Source organism: Lissotriton vulgaris, chromosome 9, assembly GCF_964263255.1.
Source record: "Lissotriton vulgaris chromosome 9, aLisVul1.2, whole genome shotgun sequence".
NCBI lineage: Eukaryota > Metazoa > Chordata > Amphibia > Caudata > Salamandridae > Lissotriton > Lissotriton vulgaris.
Genome location: NC_141697.1, coordinates 432279337 through 432298621, shown reverse-complemented (window position 1 = coordinate 432298621; position 19285 = coordinate 432279337). Strand labels below are relative to the sequence as shown.

The 19285-nt window shown below is 41.9% G+C and overlaps 1 protein-coding gene across 4 annotated transcripts in view; it reads right to left on the bottom strand.

Moving 5' to 3' along the window:
* The window catches only part of TRMT61A (tRNA methyltransferase 61A), a 199526-nt gene that overhangs the window by 20925 nt on the left and 159316 nt on the right, over window positions 1-19285 (bottom strand). For 2 of the 4 annotated variants that reach the window (XM_086937862.1, XM_086937863.1), the window contains exon 4: window positions 11609-11715. The exons of the other annotated variants lie outside the window; for them this stretch is intronic. In XM_086937862.1, the coding sequence (XP_086793988.1) occupies window positions 11609-11715 (107 nt within the window). The remainder of the gene's footprint in view (window positions 1-11608; window positions 11716-19285) is intronic. 4 annotated transcript variants of the gene reach the window in all.

The window sequence follows — 19285 nt, the reverse complement described above, 5'->3', positions numbered from 1 at the left end:
GTGCAAGTCGTTTTCCTCTTTGTCAACGCAAAGAGGACAGAACTTAATCGAAGGGATTTGCGCCCAGGTACTAGTAAAGGACCGCAAAGGCAGAGTGCCGTACCTCCACTGGAGAAATAACTTTCTGGTGAATATGGGGTATACAGGATCAAGAGCTTTCTCAAATGTATAAAGATCCTTGGTTTGCAGGAATAAGGAGGAAAGGGACCCCTCTGTCTGGGTAGCTATAACCCTAACCCTTTTGTGCTCGTGGAACAGCTTCGCAAGTGCTCTCTTAGGGATTCTTGGTGCTGTGATAGCTGGTTCGGTCCACAACTCGGGGAGCCCCAAATCTGTGCAAACTGACTGGATGTTTTGGACCCAGGGAATACTGAGCGCCTTGGGGTGTTTTAGTAGTTCGACCAGTTCCGCCCTGTAATCGGCGAGATCGTCACCGCTCCATAGCCTGTGTATTTCACTTCTGTCCATAAGTCTTAACAGTTCCACTGGAATGTGACCTCTAGAAGCAAATATACACATTTATTCAACCATTCTGTTTTAGATGCAACTGCTCCCTCCAACCAATTGTTCTTCCAGTGACAGTTTACATTGTTTTTAACTCAAGGCTATTCTTAAAAGAGTAAACTGCCATTTCAATCCCTTAGACATCTAACTTCCATGGCAACACCTCACCTCCAGCCAGCAAACAAGCACTTCCAATACAAAAGAGTCTTCAGATTCTCAACATGTTTCCAGTGACAACACCAGTAACACAAAGGAACTCACGCCACACATCACTCACCTGCTTGCCTCCTCACAACATTCGAGATTCTAAATTCAGCGCGTAAATACTTCGTTTCCCTTGAATTCTGTGGTTAGTGTTGTAGAACATGGTTAGAGAAAGAGATGGCTGGCTAGTCTCCTCCGCACTACATCTGCACTCTTCCTTCACTTTACCAAGATACACAATAGAACATAATAGCACTTTTATGGATTAGGGATAGATTTGGCGTACACTTATAAACTCACTTTGGGATTTCTCTCTTAAATGGACAACCAAACCATAGATGTCTGGTACGGCCTACACTTAACTAGCTTACTCCTCTGTATCTAGCCAGAAGTACTGATTCATAACTATCCTCACCAGTAGACAAGCCACTATTAATAAAGATTCACCCTATCTCCTGCTCTTTGGATTGACGTCCCTCTTCTACCTTCATACAAGTAAAATATGGTATGCCTGCAAACAGCATCAAAGGATTTGGAATAAATAAGCGAGTGATGAGGCTTGTACCCTAGCCCAACCCCATTAAACAACTTAATAAGGACTTCGTTGCAAACCTCGTCCCAATTACCAGTAATGTTCTCTTTTTTGGTGGTAGCCCAATAATGTGTCTTCTGAATGCCACAACACTGTTATAATTTACTGGAAAAGCTATTTATACTTGTTAGACTCTTTCGGGGGTTGGCAAAGCAAGAACGAAAACTATATTTGAAAAAATGTAAAGTCAATATTGGGAAAGCTGTATAGCGTTAAATTATCCTTCAAATGACCTAATTCCAGTTATCATTTGTAAAAGGAATGGTGTTTTTATTTAACCATGGCAACTGTTTATTTACATGGATTGTAGTTGTAAACATATTAAGATTTTAGGAAACAATTGTAAAGAAACTTTATTGAACTTCAATGTTATGCTTTATATTTTCATCCACTCTGCAGGCATGCGCCTCTACCTCTTCAAACAAATTGCAAAGTTCTCCAGTTTCCTAAGGAAACCACAACTTCTCCAGCAAGCAAGGCAACCACATTAGATCCTGCGTTCTTTTGTGCCACATCTTCCCTAGGTATTCACCCACCAACTGCAGCCAGAATCCATTGGAGAAAGATCATATCATGCAAGACTGTCAGTTCACATTCAAACAGCTCTCCTCAGTCTCATTCGAAACGCTGGATGATCTAATACACCTAGTCTATCTCTTTAAGGTAAGAGGTATATATCCTGCTCCTAGTGACAAAGTTGACTGGTCAAGGTCTTTTTCAATAAGCCTCACGTCATTTAAGAACTATCTTCTACCCAATTGTATTCAGAACCTGTAGAATAAATGCACTTCCACACGTCTACTCTTGGCATTCATAATTGTGTAGGGCCAAAGGGGATCCCATAATAGGGTAATCAAGTAGTTTGTGGATGCAGATCAGTGATTAACAACTTGAACCTATATGCCCGATCTAAATGTATCTCAAAACATAGTTCAGATTATGATTGAATGATTATCACCAAGTGCTCCAGTCAAATGGTAGACTGGCAAAGTTGATACTTCATTATTTTTTTCAAATGTTTCAAATGAAAGTTAACATGCTGCAGTATCCAGCACAATTGCGGATGTTTTTTTCAAAGGTTCAAATACCCACTGTAGCACGAGTGTTGGAATGGGAATGTCCACTACATGGTGAACTGGCGAGTACTCCTGACTGAGTACTTCACCAGATGTAAATCTGGTATCCTCATCTATCGTGATATTTTGGCCCTGGAATCAAGCTAATTTGCGCAACATGTGATGATTTGCCTGGATCACTAATGTAGAACATGTTCTATAAAAGAGCAGATGTATTTGGAGGCATTTCTCAATGTGAGTCGTGCCCTTTAGCCCTACTCTTGCCATCGTTGGGAGATCTGAAGGCCCGGCGGTCTGGCTAGCTGGAGGCACTGGGCTTTCTGCAGAACTTGGCCACATGTTACTGTAGAAACAGATACAACAAGAATTGGCAATGCCAATAGGTCTGGCTTTAAAGGAGGAATGTTATATGGTAATGTGAAGCATTACAAGTAAATAGCATGGGAATACATATGTATTTGTGTAGTAGCAAAAAACTGTAGAATAATATTGTTTAGGTAAAAAGGTTATGTGCCAGTAGCACTACCAAGCCAGACCCAAAACATCCATGTTGGTTATTGACTGCCTTTCTCCAATCTGTGCTGCTGCCAGAGAAAAAAAACATAAATTATTTAGTTATCTAAGACACTTTAATAGCATTCCAATGTCATGTGTGTGCCCCTGAAATTTCAGCTTAGGCAGCTGGATAAATAAACAAAATGGTCACAGCTGTGTGGAGGGCAAGCATTGTTTTGTGGAAGCACACAAGTGCTACCCAATTAAAATATGTACTCCAGGCTTCCAACAGGAGGAAGGAGCCAAAACCCCTCTCTTGTGATTCTCAAATAATTGTTTGGTGCAAGCTGCGCTGTCAAGCCAGATCGTATTCACCTTCCCAGGCAGTGGAAGTGTAGTGCATGCTTTCCAGTGGCGTATGGTTGGTGATTAGACGCTGGAGTGAGAAGGAATAGAGAGAGAGCTCCCCTTGGAAATTCAATTAGGCCTTTCTTAAGGAGGGGCTGCTAATTACTTGCTCTTCCTGAGTACTTCCAGTTTAGCAAAAGGGAAGTGTGAAGAGTAGGACTACAGTTTCTGCTGCTCAGGTGAGAAAGTTTCTAATCAGGGTCTTTCCTTCGAGTGCCTTGATTACTGCCACAAGAAAGCTGAATGACAGACAGAGGCAAGATCTCACAATTCATTGTTCTTATGTCGTGGGTGCTCCAGATTAGATACAGTCCTAGTGCTAGCAGCCCAGAGAAGCATTACTTTAAACAAATCCACAAAACAGACTCGGGTCTCCACTCATCCCACCCTGATCACGAGAAGGAAAGAGGAGGCACATCTCCAGCATAAACATTTAAAGTGCAGTACTATTTGGCATTTTCTTTTCATTGGATTTTACGGGGAAATGAAACCCTAGTTATTTTAATACTATCCACCCACAGATCATGGTGGTGTATGTGCACAGTATGCTTACAGTGACATTGCAACACATGCAAATAATGCTATTCCACCCTACAGGTTTGCACGCTGTCACAAAAGACTCTACAATATTCCTAAAACCCTGCATGAAAAATGACTGACTTAAAACTTCCAACTCTTGATTCTCTTTTTTCTTTCTAATAAAGTGCTCCTTCATCTCCATCCTCTGCATGCCTCGCTCGCCAAGTACATCCTACTCTGTCACATGCATGTTTGACTGAACCTGTACTATTGTATCTGCTAATTGCCTACACCTTATTCCAAATATCACAACTTCTCCTTTAGTAGTCATACCCTGCACCCTAACAATACCTACTCTCCTGTAGCTCATTTATTATTACCACTATCAATCCCTCTCTCCCACTAAAGATCCCACCTACTTCCTACTAAAGTAATCTACCACATAGAAACCGGAGTAAAGACTAATCCCAATAACTAACAATAAGGTCAGGGGTAGTGAGTGATATATAATAGAACCATATTACATTGCATAATCCACACTAAACTAACCACCATAACACTCAACAGCCAGACAGTCAGTTGTAGTACATACAGGCGGCTTTATTATTCCCTTTTAGTGCCAGACACTCTTACGCTCACATAAGACAAAACTGCTAATCGTCATATCAATCAGTAGTAAAGCAGTCTATAACAATAAACAACCCATCACAAAATGAACAGGCAGAGAATAACTGAAGATATCTGCCATATACCGCTGGCCAATGGAGGACTCCAACATAGTCCAAAACTGCTGGTTCCAACTAGCAACATTCTCTGGCCACTTTTTGACATCCCACAATGACAATCAGATTTAGGATGATAGTAATAAAGTCCAGCCCAGCAGATCGCTCCGCTACTTCCCCCTTTAACATATGACTGCTCAGGACTATAAACTTTAAACACAACATCTCTGAATGGACAACTCGGTACAGTGACCAGCGAAGAGGACTATGAACATAAATGTCAAAAAGAAACCCGGAGAGCTGATCAAAGATGCTAGTTTACTTAAAACCATAAAATGCCACACTTCTTCATCCATCACACTGCTAACCGCAGCGTCCTATAACACGATAACTGCACCTCAGTGATCATCACAAACATGGGACCACTTCCCATATAGGATCAAAACAAACAAAGACCACACTCTTTCAACCACAAAAGAAGCAGCAGATCGAAAGGTACACCGACTCCTGGCATAAAACTTAAGGTTTTAGGCAAAATATTCCATGCAATCATTAGGTGACTTGGAAGAGGAAGGTAGCTGTGAATCATTATCATCCTTGGTATCATCATTAGATGAACTTATACTTCTCCCACTTAAGGATACATTTATTCATGTAGGTGTTTTGTATTGTGTAGAATTAACATACCTGAGAGTGGCAGTGAGAGGCGTAGTGGTAAGTGGCTGTTGGGCGCCTGTTGAAGAGATTTAAGTGCACTAAGCAGGGATTCAAACTCTCAAGAGAAGCACTTTAGCACAATATCTGGTAACCAACCGATAGCGTAAAAAAATATGGGTTTGACTATAAGGCCAGAAAAAGTCAGGCACTCCTCGACATAAAGCAATATTATACCATGAAGCAATAGTATACCATGGTTACACAACTGATTGTTTTTAACTGCAGTACCCATGAGAAAGCCAAGGAAAAAACAGAGTTTGGAAGAGCTTTATGGGTGACCCAGCTTCAATAAAATAGTGTGAAAATGTATGAATCCTACTGAAAGAACAAATTCCAAAATGACATATACTTGATAATAAATTCTTACAGCATGAACAAAGCTTTAGCGATGTAATTACATGTTTACATAATTATTACTATTTCTATTTCACTTTTGTTCCTAGGTCTTAACGGTTCCATTGGAATGATTCCACGACAAGCAAATATAAAAATCTTTTGAATGAAAGAGACGCTGTAGAACCTGACATATTATTTCTAAAGGCAGTGGCTCCCTCCAACTATGTTGTTCCTCCGATTGTTTACATTGTTTTCTACCTAAGGCTATTATTACAAGCGTAAACTGCCATGTCCAAGCTTTAGACAAAGAACTCCCATGGCAACACCTCACCTCCAGCCAGCAAGCAAGTCCTGTACAGAAGAGCCTTCAGATTCTTCGAGTTCCAACATGTTTCCAATGGCAACACCAGTAATACAAATGAACTCCTGCCAGTCACCAACCTGCCTCTCCACAATACCTGCGATTCTAAAGTCAGCACTTAAATACTTTGTTTCCCTTGAATTCAGAGGTTAATGTAGAACCTGGTTGAAGAAAGAGATGGCTGGGAAGTCGCCGCCCATCACTACAACCATACTCTTCCTACATGTTACTAAGATACACCATACAACATAACTGCACTTTATGGATTACTGATGGGTTTGGTTTTGTCTTTTTAACTTAATTTTGAATTTCCCTCTTAACAGTCTTTCAACAGAACCAAACACGTCTGGTACGACCTACACATAGGCTCAACCAGTTTACCGGTGGGTACCTAGCAAGGTATATCAGTACATAACTATCTTCACCTGTAGGAAAGCCACTCCTAGTACAAAATGCACCCTATCGCCTGCTCTTTGGTCAAACGTTCCTCTTCCACAGTTCACCTTGCGGAATGGATTCTTTACTCCCAAACACATAACTTCACACAAGTAAGGTATGGCATGTAAGGTATGCCATGCCTGGAAACAGCACAAAGGGGTTTGGAATAAATGAAGATGTAATCTAGGTTTGTACCCTAGCCCAAAAACATTTGACATTTTAATACTGACCTAGTTGCAAACCTCACTCCAGTTACCAGTGATGTTCAATTTCTTGTAGGTAGACTAATAAGGTATCTTTTTTAATTCACGATAAAGTTGTAATCCACTGAAAAAGCTCTTTATAATTTGTTAGCTTCTTTTAGAGGTGGTCAAAGTAAGAAGCTAAAACTATATCAGAAGCAAATGCGGTGCTAAATTGGGAAAGCTGTGAAGTGCTAGGTTGTCTTTCGAATTACCTTGCTCCAGTTATCATTTGTAACAGCAATTAAATTTTTATTTAATCAATATAACTGTTTTGTTTAGGTCAATTTTAGTTATTTTATATGTTATATATACAACCATTCTCCAGACATGCGCCTATACCTCTGTAAACAAATTACAAAGTACTCAAATTTCCTAAAGAAACCACAACTTCTCCAGTTTCCCAACCATATCAGACACGGCCTTCTTTTGTGCACATCTTCCATATGTATCCACCCACCAATTGCAGAATCCAACGGAGAAAGAACAAATCATGTGAGACTGGCAGTTCACATTCAAACAGCTCCCCTCGGTCTCATTTGGAACACTGGATGACATAACCCACCTAATAAAGCTATTCAAAGTAATCATGTATTCCCCAAAATGAGTTTGTGAATGAAGATCACTACCTCACAACTGGAGCCTGCATCAAACACTTTAGATTATGACAATGATTATCACCAACTGCCTCATCTACAAGGAAGACTTTTGAAAAACACAAAGGCGATAGTTTGATTAGGTTTTTCAAAATCAATGATTGTTCATATGTTACTGTTTCCAGCACAATTAACAGTGTGGTCTTTTCTTTTTGAAGTCCATCTTCCAACTGCAGGAAGAGCAATAATCTGTACCAGGGAAATCATTGTAATACATTTTACCTCAGAAATTGTAAAACATATAGGCTTGCAAAAATTAATTCTTAGCATAGCAACCCACCAGCAGGGTCAATTATACTTGAACGATCTGTAAAAAGTTTCTATTTGCTGCCTATTTCCAACAGAATTGAATCTAAGATGCATACACCAGTTCTTTAAATAGATGCTGGCACAGAGCCCTGTGATAAATGAGAAACAAGCACTGGCAAAGCTAATAGGCCTTGTCCATGTGAGAGATATTGGCTTTACCTATGTATTTCAGCCATGTTGTACAGCAGCGTGGATATGGTTCATAATGGCTAAAAGTTAGTGACGTAAAGTAAAGTGGTATAGAAGGGAGTGGCTTAGAGCAGAGTAGAGTGCCATGGAATGGTGCAGAGAGGAGTGATGTGGAGTGGAGTGACGCAGAGTAGCCAGAAGTGCAGAGAAATAACCTTTTACATTGCCCACTGCAAAGCCTAGATGGGCTAAAGAAAGAACAAGCAATAGAACGGCCAAATCTTAGCCAGTAAGGGGTTAGTTTTTTAGACACCACACCAGGCAACAAACTGTTTGCAGCACCCAGCATAGATGCATTTTGTGGAAGGGCACTGGGCAGCGAAGGTGACTACTACCTAAGACTTGCACTTAGCATTTCTCTACCTGGCTGTGTTGTACACTCAGGTGGAGAACTAACAAATGCTCCCACAGTCCCTGCCTGAGCGCCGAACCAGGGCACTCGGACCAATCGAGGATTGGGAGAGAGGAGTAAGGCGGCAGGTAATTACAATTCTATTTATTTTTTAATGATGTCTTCTTTTAGTATTCCCCCCTCCTCTTCGCAATTCTTGCAGCCATTACTGTACACCCAGACTGCAAAAATGCACTTGTACCTTATAAATGATGATTGGTATCTATAGAATGATGCATGTTTATTTCATTGAAAAACGAATAAAGAGTCATGCAAAAAGGGGGGGGGGGGCAGTTCTACTCTTAGCAGTTATTTCAGTGGCTCTTCGTTTTTTAGGTCGAGCCTGGCACAGCGCACATGCGCTGCACTATGGGAGACTCTTGTGAGCACTCCAAACTTCTCTGTGTGGGTTGGAATCCTCCCACATATTGGATTGGCCTTTTCGTGTGTCTTTCAATAATGAAAGCGCGCAAATGGCCAAATGCGGATGCTAGTCCCACCTCTTCTCCATGGGTTCACTCCCACAGCGTTTTGCTCGCTGGAGCGAGCAGAGGCGCACAGGCTAGCAGCTGCATTCCTCCCTAGTCGTGGATCAGGTTACTAATTAAACACAGCGCGGTCACTTTCACTTCAGCGGCTAAGCTTGTTTACTATTTAGTCCTTTTCATTGGATCAGTCAATTTTCCCTCCAAGCTTCTGACTCAAGTGCGCCTTCAGGCCCGGACAGAGTAGGGGTAGGCGCTGTACTAGTATCAAACTGACAAGTACATCATGCTAAATAACAGCACGTTTAACAAACGGAACATTCCAGCTCCTGCACCCAGTGACTGGGTCCAGGCACCTGATCTGAAGTCTAATCTGCCAACCTACTTGTTCAAATTGTGTGATCTTGGGCGAACTGATTCTTCTCTCACGGCATCGGGTACCTTAGCATTAAACAAGCCTTCGTAGCGTACGTTTGATGTTGTGCTTGTTGCCTCTAGTTTCTCTTCAGCCCTGGGTGTTTGGACCCCGAGTTCTCGGCACATTGGAAAATAAAGAGACTTGAACAGAACAAGCGACGCCGCACGGGCGCCGGAGGGGATCAGGTCCAAGCTGCTTCGGATCAGCGGTGCGCATGCCATGGTGAGGCCTTAAGGATGGAACTGTCTCTGGTTGCCAAGGAGACCGATGCTGCGACCAGGTGCGCTCCCGATGGGTTCCCTCAGCGGGACTGGTACAGAGGCTGTGTGTTCACCCCCAACGTGCCTCATCTCCTTTCCTGTTCAGGGGACAGGGGTCACGTCGGTGGCCCTCGAGGGGGCTGTGCCTCGGGGTCAGGTGGCCTTCTGCTGGTGGGGAACTAATGGGAGGGTTAGTCCGACATTAAATGCTTCTCTGATTGAAGCAGTCCATGCTGCAACCCCACCATCTTTGAACATTTCAGAATACGTTGGCTTAAACATACCAGGCCATCATATATACATCACTGCATTAAAGCTACATAATTGTTTGGTGACGTCACAAACCATCACTGTGCCGGTGAGCAATAAAAGGTACACTCAGCCTATGCATGCAGTACACAAGGACGCTCGGTGCCAGGATGATGCCTTTATTTTACAAATGAACCACTAGAAAACAGTAAATAAATCAAACTTTCCCAGCCAAAGGGGGCTACATCAGGCAGCATGACTGTGCCTCTAACAACCCTAGAACCGCACAAAGCGGGGCCCTCAGACTGAAACTGCTACAGCGCCCTGAAGCAATGCTCATAACATAAACCGCTTTACGCCTTGTCCAGCCACATGTTCGTCTCTTGCAGTGGCCCACATTTACATGCTTATGCTATGAAAGCTTGGCTATCTCTGCCCCAGCAGCTGACAGCAGGTATGTGGCCACCGCACGCAACCTTTCCCAGAATCCTTTTGACGTACACAGGCTCATTAAAGTGTCCTTGTGTAAAGTAACTAGTGCTCAAGTAAAGCGCTCCAAAACCTTTGGGTTGAGTTTGCGCTATATAAATCTGCAACAAAAACAAAAAAGAAATGATCTGCGCCATTTCCAATGCAGGGACAGGCATACTGTAAACAGCGCTGCAGGTGGGGCCTGCAGCTTTGTGGCGCTTTGAAGCACAGCCCTGTGACTGCAGCGCACCTAATGCTCCGAATTCTTTGCATTGCATGCACCAGGTAAGGTTTGTAAAGGGGTGGGCGGGGGGGTGGCAGGGGCGGTGTTGTTGTGGAAGGAACTGCCAGGCTGGCACTGGTATATTATGTTCATTTGCTGTTTAACATGTTAGTAATGCCTATACATAATAAACACTGGCCACCGCATGCAACCTTTCCCAGAATCCTTTTGACGTGCACAGGCTCATTAAAGTGTCCTTGTGTAATGTAACTAGTGCTCATGTAAAGCTCACAAACTTTACAGTATTGAATACAGCAGCTACATTGCTCTACAAAATACCTTAAAACATTGCCAATAGCTCTGGCTAAACACTTATAAGGTCCCAAAGGCAAGACCTATTGGCTATGTCAATGCTTATTGCCATTGTCACTGAACAAACAGGGACTTCAAGGCTGCTGAGGTGCTGCTCCTAATTTAACCAGGATGAGACTGACTGGAGGGACCGCCCATGGGGCCAATTGGCAGCTTCGCCAATAGCTCTGTACATTTTGTCAAACACAGTGATGAGGGCATTCGCATTCAACAGCAAACTTTCAAAGAGAAGAGAACACCAAGTTCCCCAAAATCGTTAGAATTCTACCTCCGGAAACGCTGTTTAATGAACAGCTACCTCGGGCAGAAATCTGTTTGCTTACTGATCAGAATAGGAGGATGTTCAGGTTGTGTTTCCCATTCTGTAAACAAATTGGATTTCTCACTTAAGGACTTGCCTGGAGTTTCAGAAACCTATTTGACTCGTACACCTAAAACTGATCTCGCTACCATCTGCCCAGCCTTGCACTGTTGGACACTGCAAGGCCCAGCCATGTAACAAAATCAGGAGATGGATGGGAGCGGCAGGAAGGAATGGAGGGAGGATTAAAATATGTGCACTCTTGACTGGGCTGCCAAAGCAAAGAAAATAGTCAAACTTAAAAAACATATAAATATGAATGTATGGTTCCTGGAGCTGCCTGGGCTTCAAGTCAAAGCTCTGTCAGGGAAGCACTAGATGAGAGTAGAGAGTGGGCCGCTGAAGCAAAGTGAAGAAAGGCGGTCAGCGCAGGTGGGTGAATAAGAACACGGACCAGTGGTGGGCAAGCAAGAACCAAGCAGGAGAGGTGTGGGAGGGAGGGTCATGCAAGTATGAAGTTGGAGGGAGAGGACTTGCAAGGATGGAGAGGGTGAGCGGAGAGGGCATGTAACAATATCAGTAGGCAGATGGGAGGGACGGGAAGGGATGAAGAGGTGCTTAAAAACATGCACTCTAATGGAGTGCTAGTTTAAAATTAACAAAAAAGTACCTCTGCAAGTGGGCAGCCAGTGGAAGGACACTGGCTGCAGGCAGGAAACTGTACTTTGTCCAAGCTCCATGGAAGATCGGAAAAACTGAAGTGGAAGACCAGAAGAACTGAAAGGAAAGAGGAAGAAGGAGGCGCTGCCCAATGAGAAGCAAAGAAAAGAGAGAGACATCAGCCAGCCAATGGTAAGTAAAAATAAGTAATGGGCAGGCTCAAAGCCATTTATTTTTTTTATTTACAAGAGATTTTGCAAGCTCAATAGGTGAGTCCTGCCTCAATTGGTAAAGACGGAAAGGGACCCAGACCACATCGACGACTGGAGACAAGTGGACCTACTAGTCGACAGCAGCGCGGGGTGAGGGACGGGTGGGAAGTTGTGGAGGAAACGTTAGACTACCATACATGGAACAGTATATCCCACAGACAGGAACCACACAGACATCTGAAACATAACAAGTACTATATTACATAGGGTGAACAATATCCGTCTAGACAATGGAGGCAAGTCTGATATGCTAACCTTTCTTATTTGTGAACAAGAAAGTAATTAATAATGTACTGCTGATATTTAAAAGCTAATAAAATATGTTTAAAAAAAAAAGATGTTGCAAGCTCAACACACACACACACACAGTGCAGGCGAAACCTAATGACTGAGGGGAGCTCGACAAGATCTGCACTGATGGCACAGAAAAGAAGAAACGGAGGTCAGCACACTGGGGTGGTGCCTGTTGTGAAGCCGCTCATGGGGAGTCGAACAACGCAACCTGCTGCAAGGGGAGGGTCAAAAAAAAGTCTGAATTCTGTCAGACGCCTGGGGAATATTTGAAGTTAAGGAATCTACAGCTAGAAGTCTCTATCAGATGCTATTTTCACTTTTGTAGAACACATATATATAATGTCCTAGTCATATACAAGTTAAGGCAATTGTTATAATATGCCAGATACTTAATCAAGAACAGTTACAAAACGTGGTCTTTAACAATACTAAATGTAATCAATAAAAAAATAGAGGAGCTATAAAAGGCATAATCAAAAAGGGTAAAGTGAAGAGAATATGATGACAAATGGTGCATAAAACCTAACAACAAATGATCTATGCCATAGTCCATTATTTATATGTGTAAACTGTTTGAATCAATATAACTCAACCACCACTTCTCTGAGTAGAATAACTTTCCTTTATTCTATCATATCCTTCAAAAACTCCACCATCTTTCTAGTGCAGCTTCGGATGACACCATCTATAGTGGAATTTGCTTATTTATGTAATTTATTTTGTCGAAGAATGCAACAACAATGCACCAAAACAGAGCCATCTATTTTAAGCTGTGTTAGCAGTTGACTAGTGTCGCCTTCAATGTTCAAATGTCTCATATCTACCGGTCTTGTTTTTAGGTCTGGCTGCTGAATGTTTGAGCTGCCTAGTAGATGTCATGTCCTAGATTCTTTTTTTTTGTTTTGAAATGTTTATTAACTTTATGCAGAAAATTAATTAAAAGAAGAATAATGATAACATCTGTAGATTCACAGAAAATAGATGAGTGAATTAATAAGAAATAAGAACTGCATAAAACGTGTCATTTGTTGATGAAGAGAAGCATATCAATATGAAAAGCATATATAGTCATACATTAAATATAAATGCATAAATAGTTAAATACCACAGGAAAGAAGGGAAAAGAAGGGGGAGAGGGAAGGGGTGAATAAACGGAAGGGAATAGCTAGAGAGTAAAAACAAGAGAAGAGAGTGGTATGATAGATTAAGGTGAATTAGCATATATAAAAGTAGAACAGAATAGAATGAAAAGGAATAACATATAGAAGAATGTAGTAGAGCCAGGGGAGGTGGGGGGGAGAGATGGATGTAAATGAAGGTTAAGAGAAGTACGGAGGAAAAAAGAAAAGTTTAGTTAGGGAAAATAAAGTATTTAGAAAGATAGACAAATATTAATGGGATGAACACAAGGGGAAAGTGATATCAAAATAAGAGGTTGTTACTCCTGATTTAGACCAGGGGATGCTACTTTATTGCATAGTCTCTGTAGGGACTGTAATGATTGTAATGGGATTGTTAGTATCAACATCAACTTTTGTTTTTAGAAAGGGCGACCAAATCTGAAGGAATAGGTCAATCTGATTATGGAGAATATAAATTACTCGCTCGTGTGATGCCGTTTGTATCATAGCTACCAACCATTCTTCCTGTGAGGGGATGGGGGGGTTGGGGGGGTGAGGAGGGAACGGTGATTTCCAGTGTCATAATATACATATTTTTGCTGGAGCCAAATATTTTTGGGTTATGTCACAACCGGAGTTAGAGCATCTCCAGCAGAGTATGTGAGAGTAATCCAGCCTTATTTAATTTTGCTGGTGACCATTGCCAATCGTGGAGAATTTTGAATACCGGTAAGCAGAATTTAAGCCTTGCTTCACGGGTACCTTTATCTAAATCTTCCACTATCGTCTCCCACTCTCCAACTGGGTAAAGTGTTGACAATCTAGTCTGCCATTTGGTGTGAAGATTCTGAGACAGGGGCTGTGAATAGAGGTGTAATGTTAGAACTCTTTAAAGGCCAGACGTTACTCCTTCATGTTTTCCCGATGTATTTAGATATGATACTATTGGTGATTCTTGAAGTAACCAAGGTGACCGGCCCAGAAGTTTCTTTTAAGCGAATGTTTTAAAGTCTCAGTTATGAAGAAGTTGGTCTAAAGTGAGGATACATGCTGCCTACCATAAAGGCCAAAAAATGATTTGCCTGTTAATGCGTATGCCTGTATTATTCCAAAGTGGAGCCTTATCATGGATTTGAGGATTTGAATCTAATAAACTGTATACCAGTTGCCAGGATTTATGCATTGCTGATAGAATCGGATTTTTGTGATCATGACGACTAGTTAATGCCCCATACAAAGCTGAGAAGCCAGAATCTGTTAACAAAAGATTCCTCTCTATATGAACCCATTGTGGATCATCAGAAACCTCGAGCAGCATATATGATACTTGAGACAACTGTAACGCAAGCGTATAGTGTTCTACCGATGGGAGGCTCATTGCTCCGTAGGAGTGGTGCGCTTTTAATTTTGCCATAAGCATGGCTTAGCCGAACTCCATATAAGAGATGTTATCTTAGAATCTATTAGTGGCAGCAAAGGCAAAGTAATCTGGAGAGGAAGCATACCCAGAATGTATATAAAACCTGGGAGGGTGACCATTTTAATAGGTTGGAGTGGACCCTACACACATGAAAAAACCCAATATTTTCCATTTTTCAACGTCACTCTGCATTTGGGTGATCAGAGGATTTGGGCTATCTGTAACCATTCCTTCTATACCTTTGTTCACTAGAACTCCCAAGTATTTAAGGCGCGAAGGCTGCCAATGGAAAGGAAATCAATGTATGGCTGCTTTTGTGGTTCCATCGGAAATGGGCAGTGCCTCACTTTTATCCCAGTTCAATTTGTAACCTGAGAAGGAAGACAATTAATTTATTATTTGGAGTAAAGACGGTAAAGAATGGGAGAGATTTGTAAGAGTAAGTAGAATGTCATCTGCATATAAGTAAAGTTTAGATTCACCTGATGGAAGGTGAATGTCTGTAACTTCATCTGATTGGCGTATTGTAGCTGCTAGGGGCTCCATATCTACGTGGAAGAGGAGTGGGGATAAAGGGCACCCTTGGCGAGTTTCTCTTCGAATCGGGAATGGATCTGATGGGAAACCGCCACAATTTACTTGAGCAGAGGGATTATCATATAATAATCGTAACTGGCTATGAACTGGTCCCCTAATCCGAATTGTTTCATTGCTTTAAAAGGGTATTCCCATTCGATGCGATCAAACGCCTTTTCTGCATCCAGTGATAATGCTAATGCATATGTGGAAGGCATTTAGCAAACCACAGCGTATGGGCAAGAGTGCGAAGATGGTTCCTAGAGGAATGTCCTGGAACAAATCCCATGTGAGATTGGTGTATCAGAGAAGGTAGGACTTTACGGAGATGGGACACTAAAATACTGGCCAGAATTTTAATATCACAGTTCAATATTTAAACAGAACAGTAGCTGCAACAAATCAGGATCTTTTCTGGGTTTGGGCAGAACAGCAATTACTGCTTCTTTAGAAAGGGGCCTTAGAGAAGATTTAAGATCCGGTTCACGGAATGCGGCATGTAATGTATCGATAACATTGTGGCCTACCCAACGATAAAATTCAGCTGGGAATCTGTCTTCCCAGGAACTTTATGATAAGGCAGGTTTGTTTTTGCACGCGAAATCTCATCTTTATTATTCTCACCCTCGAGGAGAGGTCTGCCCTCATCGGAGAGATGGGGAAGGTCCACCTTTGTGAGGAAGGTAGACATCTTATCCGAATTCCCCTGTGTCCCTGGAGTATAAAGAGATTTATAAAAAGAGGCAAACTCATTCACAATATTTTGGGGACACATGAGCATATTACCTTCCGCTGATTGAATGGCTGGTATGGCCATAGCTGCTTCTCTTTGACATAGCTGTGCAGCCAATAATCTCCCTGCCTTTTCCCCTTGTTCATAATGTCTCCCTTTCATTCTCTGCAGAGCAAATTCTGCCTTGGATGTAAAAAGGTTATTCAATGCCATGTGCGCTTGTTCTAACGATTTACGGTTCTGTAGAGTTGGTGTTACTGCATATAAGCGCATATAAGATTGCATGTCCTGTTCTAATTCCTTTTGTCCGACAACATTCTGTTTATCGGCAAGAGCTGCATCTCGCATTAATTGGCCTCTAATGGTAGCTTTAGCCGCAGCCCAAATAATCCTGCCTGAGGTCACAGAACCCTGATTGGTAGATAGGTAATCTGGAAAGTGTGCTCTTAATTGGGATTTACCCATAGGGGGTCTCATTTCGCTGAATGTTCATGTGCTAAGGTTTGCGTCCTGATCTAGAGAGTCCTAGTTCCAAGGATAAAAGGACCGGGGAATGGTCAGATAATGCTGCCTCCAAAATACGGGAGTCCCCAACCAGTTGAACCATTTTTTGAGATACCAAGAAATAATCTAAGCGAGAAAGTGTGCCAAGAGTGGGATAGTAGAATGTATATTCTGCATCAGTCTAATGGCAGAGGCGTCAGTGATCTACTAGCCCATGATCCCTTAATACATCATCAATTAGTGCTCTATCTGCAGCATTACTTTTGTCTAAGGGACCTGTTTTATAAAAATTGGATCTCTTACTAGATTCCAATCGTCACCAATAAGGTACTGCGAATCGCCTTTTTCGGTTAGTGGACGATTCAATTGACGAAGGAATGATGTTTTTGTACCTGTCCGGCGTAGACTGATCACACACAAATATGAGCATCCCCTAAAGGTAGTTTGGCGAACACATAACATCCGTCTGATCCCATCCATATTTTGGACACCGTAACTGGAAGGGATTTGCGTATAAGAATTGGTACTGCGCATTTGCGAATTGGGCCTGTATCTGGAGATTCACCCTTTTGCACACTACTATGAATAACCTTTCACACCCAGTCTCTGTATAGCTTATCAGATTCCAGTGCATCTACGTGTGTTTCTTGAAGTATTGCTACATCTACATGCTTTGATTGTAGAGGAGATTTTTTTTCTTCTTTTGATATAATGTGTGAGGCCATGGACATTCCATGTTAATGCACATAGAGGGTGAGTACTTGTCATGCTGGAAAGGCCAAGGAGGGGAGAGAGAGAGAGTGAATTCAACTTTTGGAAGTGTGTTTATAAGTCCTCAGAGACAAATGGAATGATGCGTAAAGCCTTTTACGAAGCCGCAGGGGAAGAGCGAAATAGGAGAGGAGGAGGGTGAGAAAAGGTATGAGAGCGGAGAGAGGGAACCAGGCTCACCACAAAAGTGAACACGGACATAAGTGTTAAAGTAAGAAATCTGAATTAATAGTATGCTAGAGACAGTACAGTATGTTGGTTTATTAGAAAAGGAACAAGTAGAAGAAGAGGTGGTTGGACTGTGGGAGAAATCTTTGGAATAAAATATGTAAATTGCTATGCAATAGCGCTAAAAAATCCTAAACTGTTAACTGCAGGTCTGGGTTCACTGGAGCAACGCAGCAAGGAGGAGCCCCATCAGAAGGTTGAAATAAGAGTAAGGTAAGAATAAGAGATATACAGAATAATTATATATCCCACAGAAGATAGTATATCTGGCGTAGGTAAACAATTAGATAAAACGTGATATGGCATGAAATGAAGTCCTATAGTAATACATTAATGATGTCTGAGAATACAAGATGAAAAAACATATTTTGTAGAGAAAATACATTTTGTGGCAATAATTCCAAATTAGTTGTGTGACATTTACAAATGTAACAAATAGAATCATGGGCTGAATCGGAGAGTAGTGTATACATACACTGTTTTTGTTCAAATACCCCTCACACACCAAAAGGGCCCTTGGTGTCATGCTTCATCATAGGGGTCTCCCGCCCCGCTGCGGGACGGGGCGTGCTAAGACTAGCGACTACGCTGGAGCACTGTTATTGTAGTGCTATGTGTGGTGTATATGTAGTGAGAGAAAGGGTCAGGGGTGGATGAGATATGTGGCTTAAAAAGAACCTGGCCTTATGGACTAAAGAAACTTTATTCGGTCATAGGCTGGTACTGTTAAACAGGTTTAAGCTATTGGCATTGTCAATGACAATGCCTTATATTTGTGTTTTTAAAAACCAAAACAAATAAAAGGCATTGTCATTTACAATGCCAATAGCTCTAACTCGCGTAAATGAGAGACCTATTACATTGCAAATGTATGTTATATAGAGCGGACATTACTAATTTTCAATTTTAAAAAAGCATTTGCAATGCTATAGGTTTCGCATTACTGAATGTTTGAGCTACTGGCGTTGCAAATAGTACTGCTACACCAATAGCTCAAACTATCAATAATGGTAGTCCTTTTGCATTGCAGATGCTGGTTCTAAAAGATTTCAAGTCTTAGAGATGGTCTGCTGTGACAAGCGAGCGGCGCTCAGGTCACAGCAGCAAGGGAAATGGTTGAGTGGAGGAGGGGTGGGTAGATGAGGGTCAGACAGGACACCGAGATCTCTTAACAGTGAACAGCGGGAGGGGGTGATTAGGCGAGGAGGGAAGAACAGGCTGCTCTGCGCGTTCAGATGGGCAATAAATTGCTGTGCCAATGTGAAATGAAAATAAAAGTGGCGCCATACATAAACAATTAAAGGGGCGCTTAAAGTGAATGCTAGCTGTGCTTGGCTTCTGCTCATGCACAGCAGCAGACAATACCACTTTATGGAAGTTAGCTGGATGGCTGTATCCAAGCACATCCTTACATGAGGGTAACCTCAAAGTTCAGTGCCAAGCACAGAGCCTGGATTTATTTGGATCCGTGCTGTGCAAAGCAACCCACTATTAGGCCAGCCACAAGAACATGAGGAGGATTTGCAGAGGTTTACCCTATCAACCCTCCTTTTAACAAGATAGATGTTGCTTACCTTGTCCACCAATTCACCAAGAACTAAAATCATACATTCAACTTGAGAATGTCTTTGGCGTTTGACTTAATAAAACAGTAAGAAAAGTACTCAAAAAGGAGTGCAGTTTATAAATCTTTGTAACATTTACTAACAAAACTAAAAGCATAGAGAGCAGCTGTCCCAATGTAGGAGAAAAGCTCATTTGTCTATTT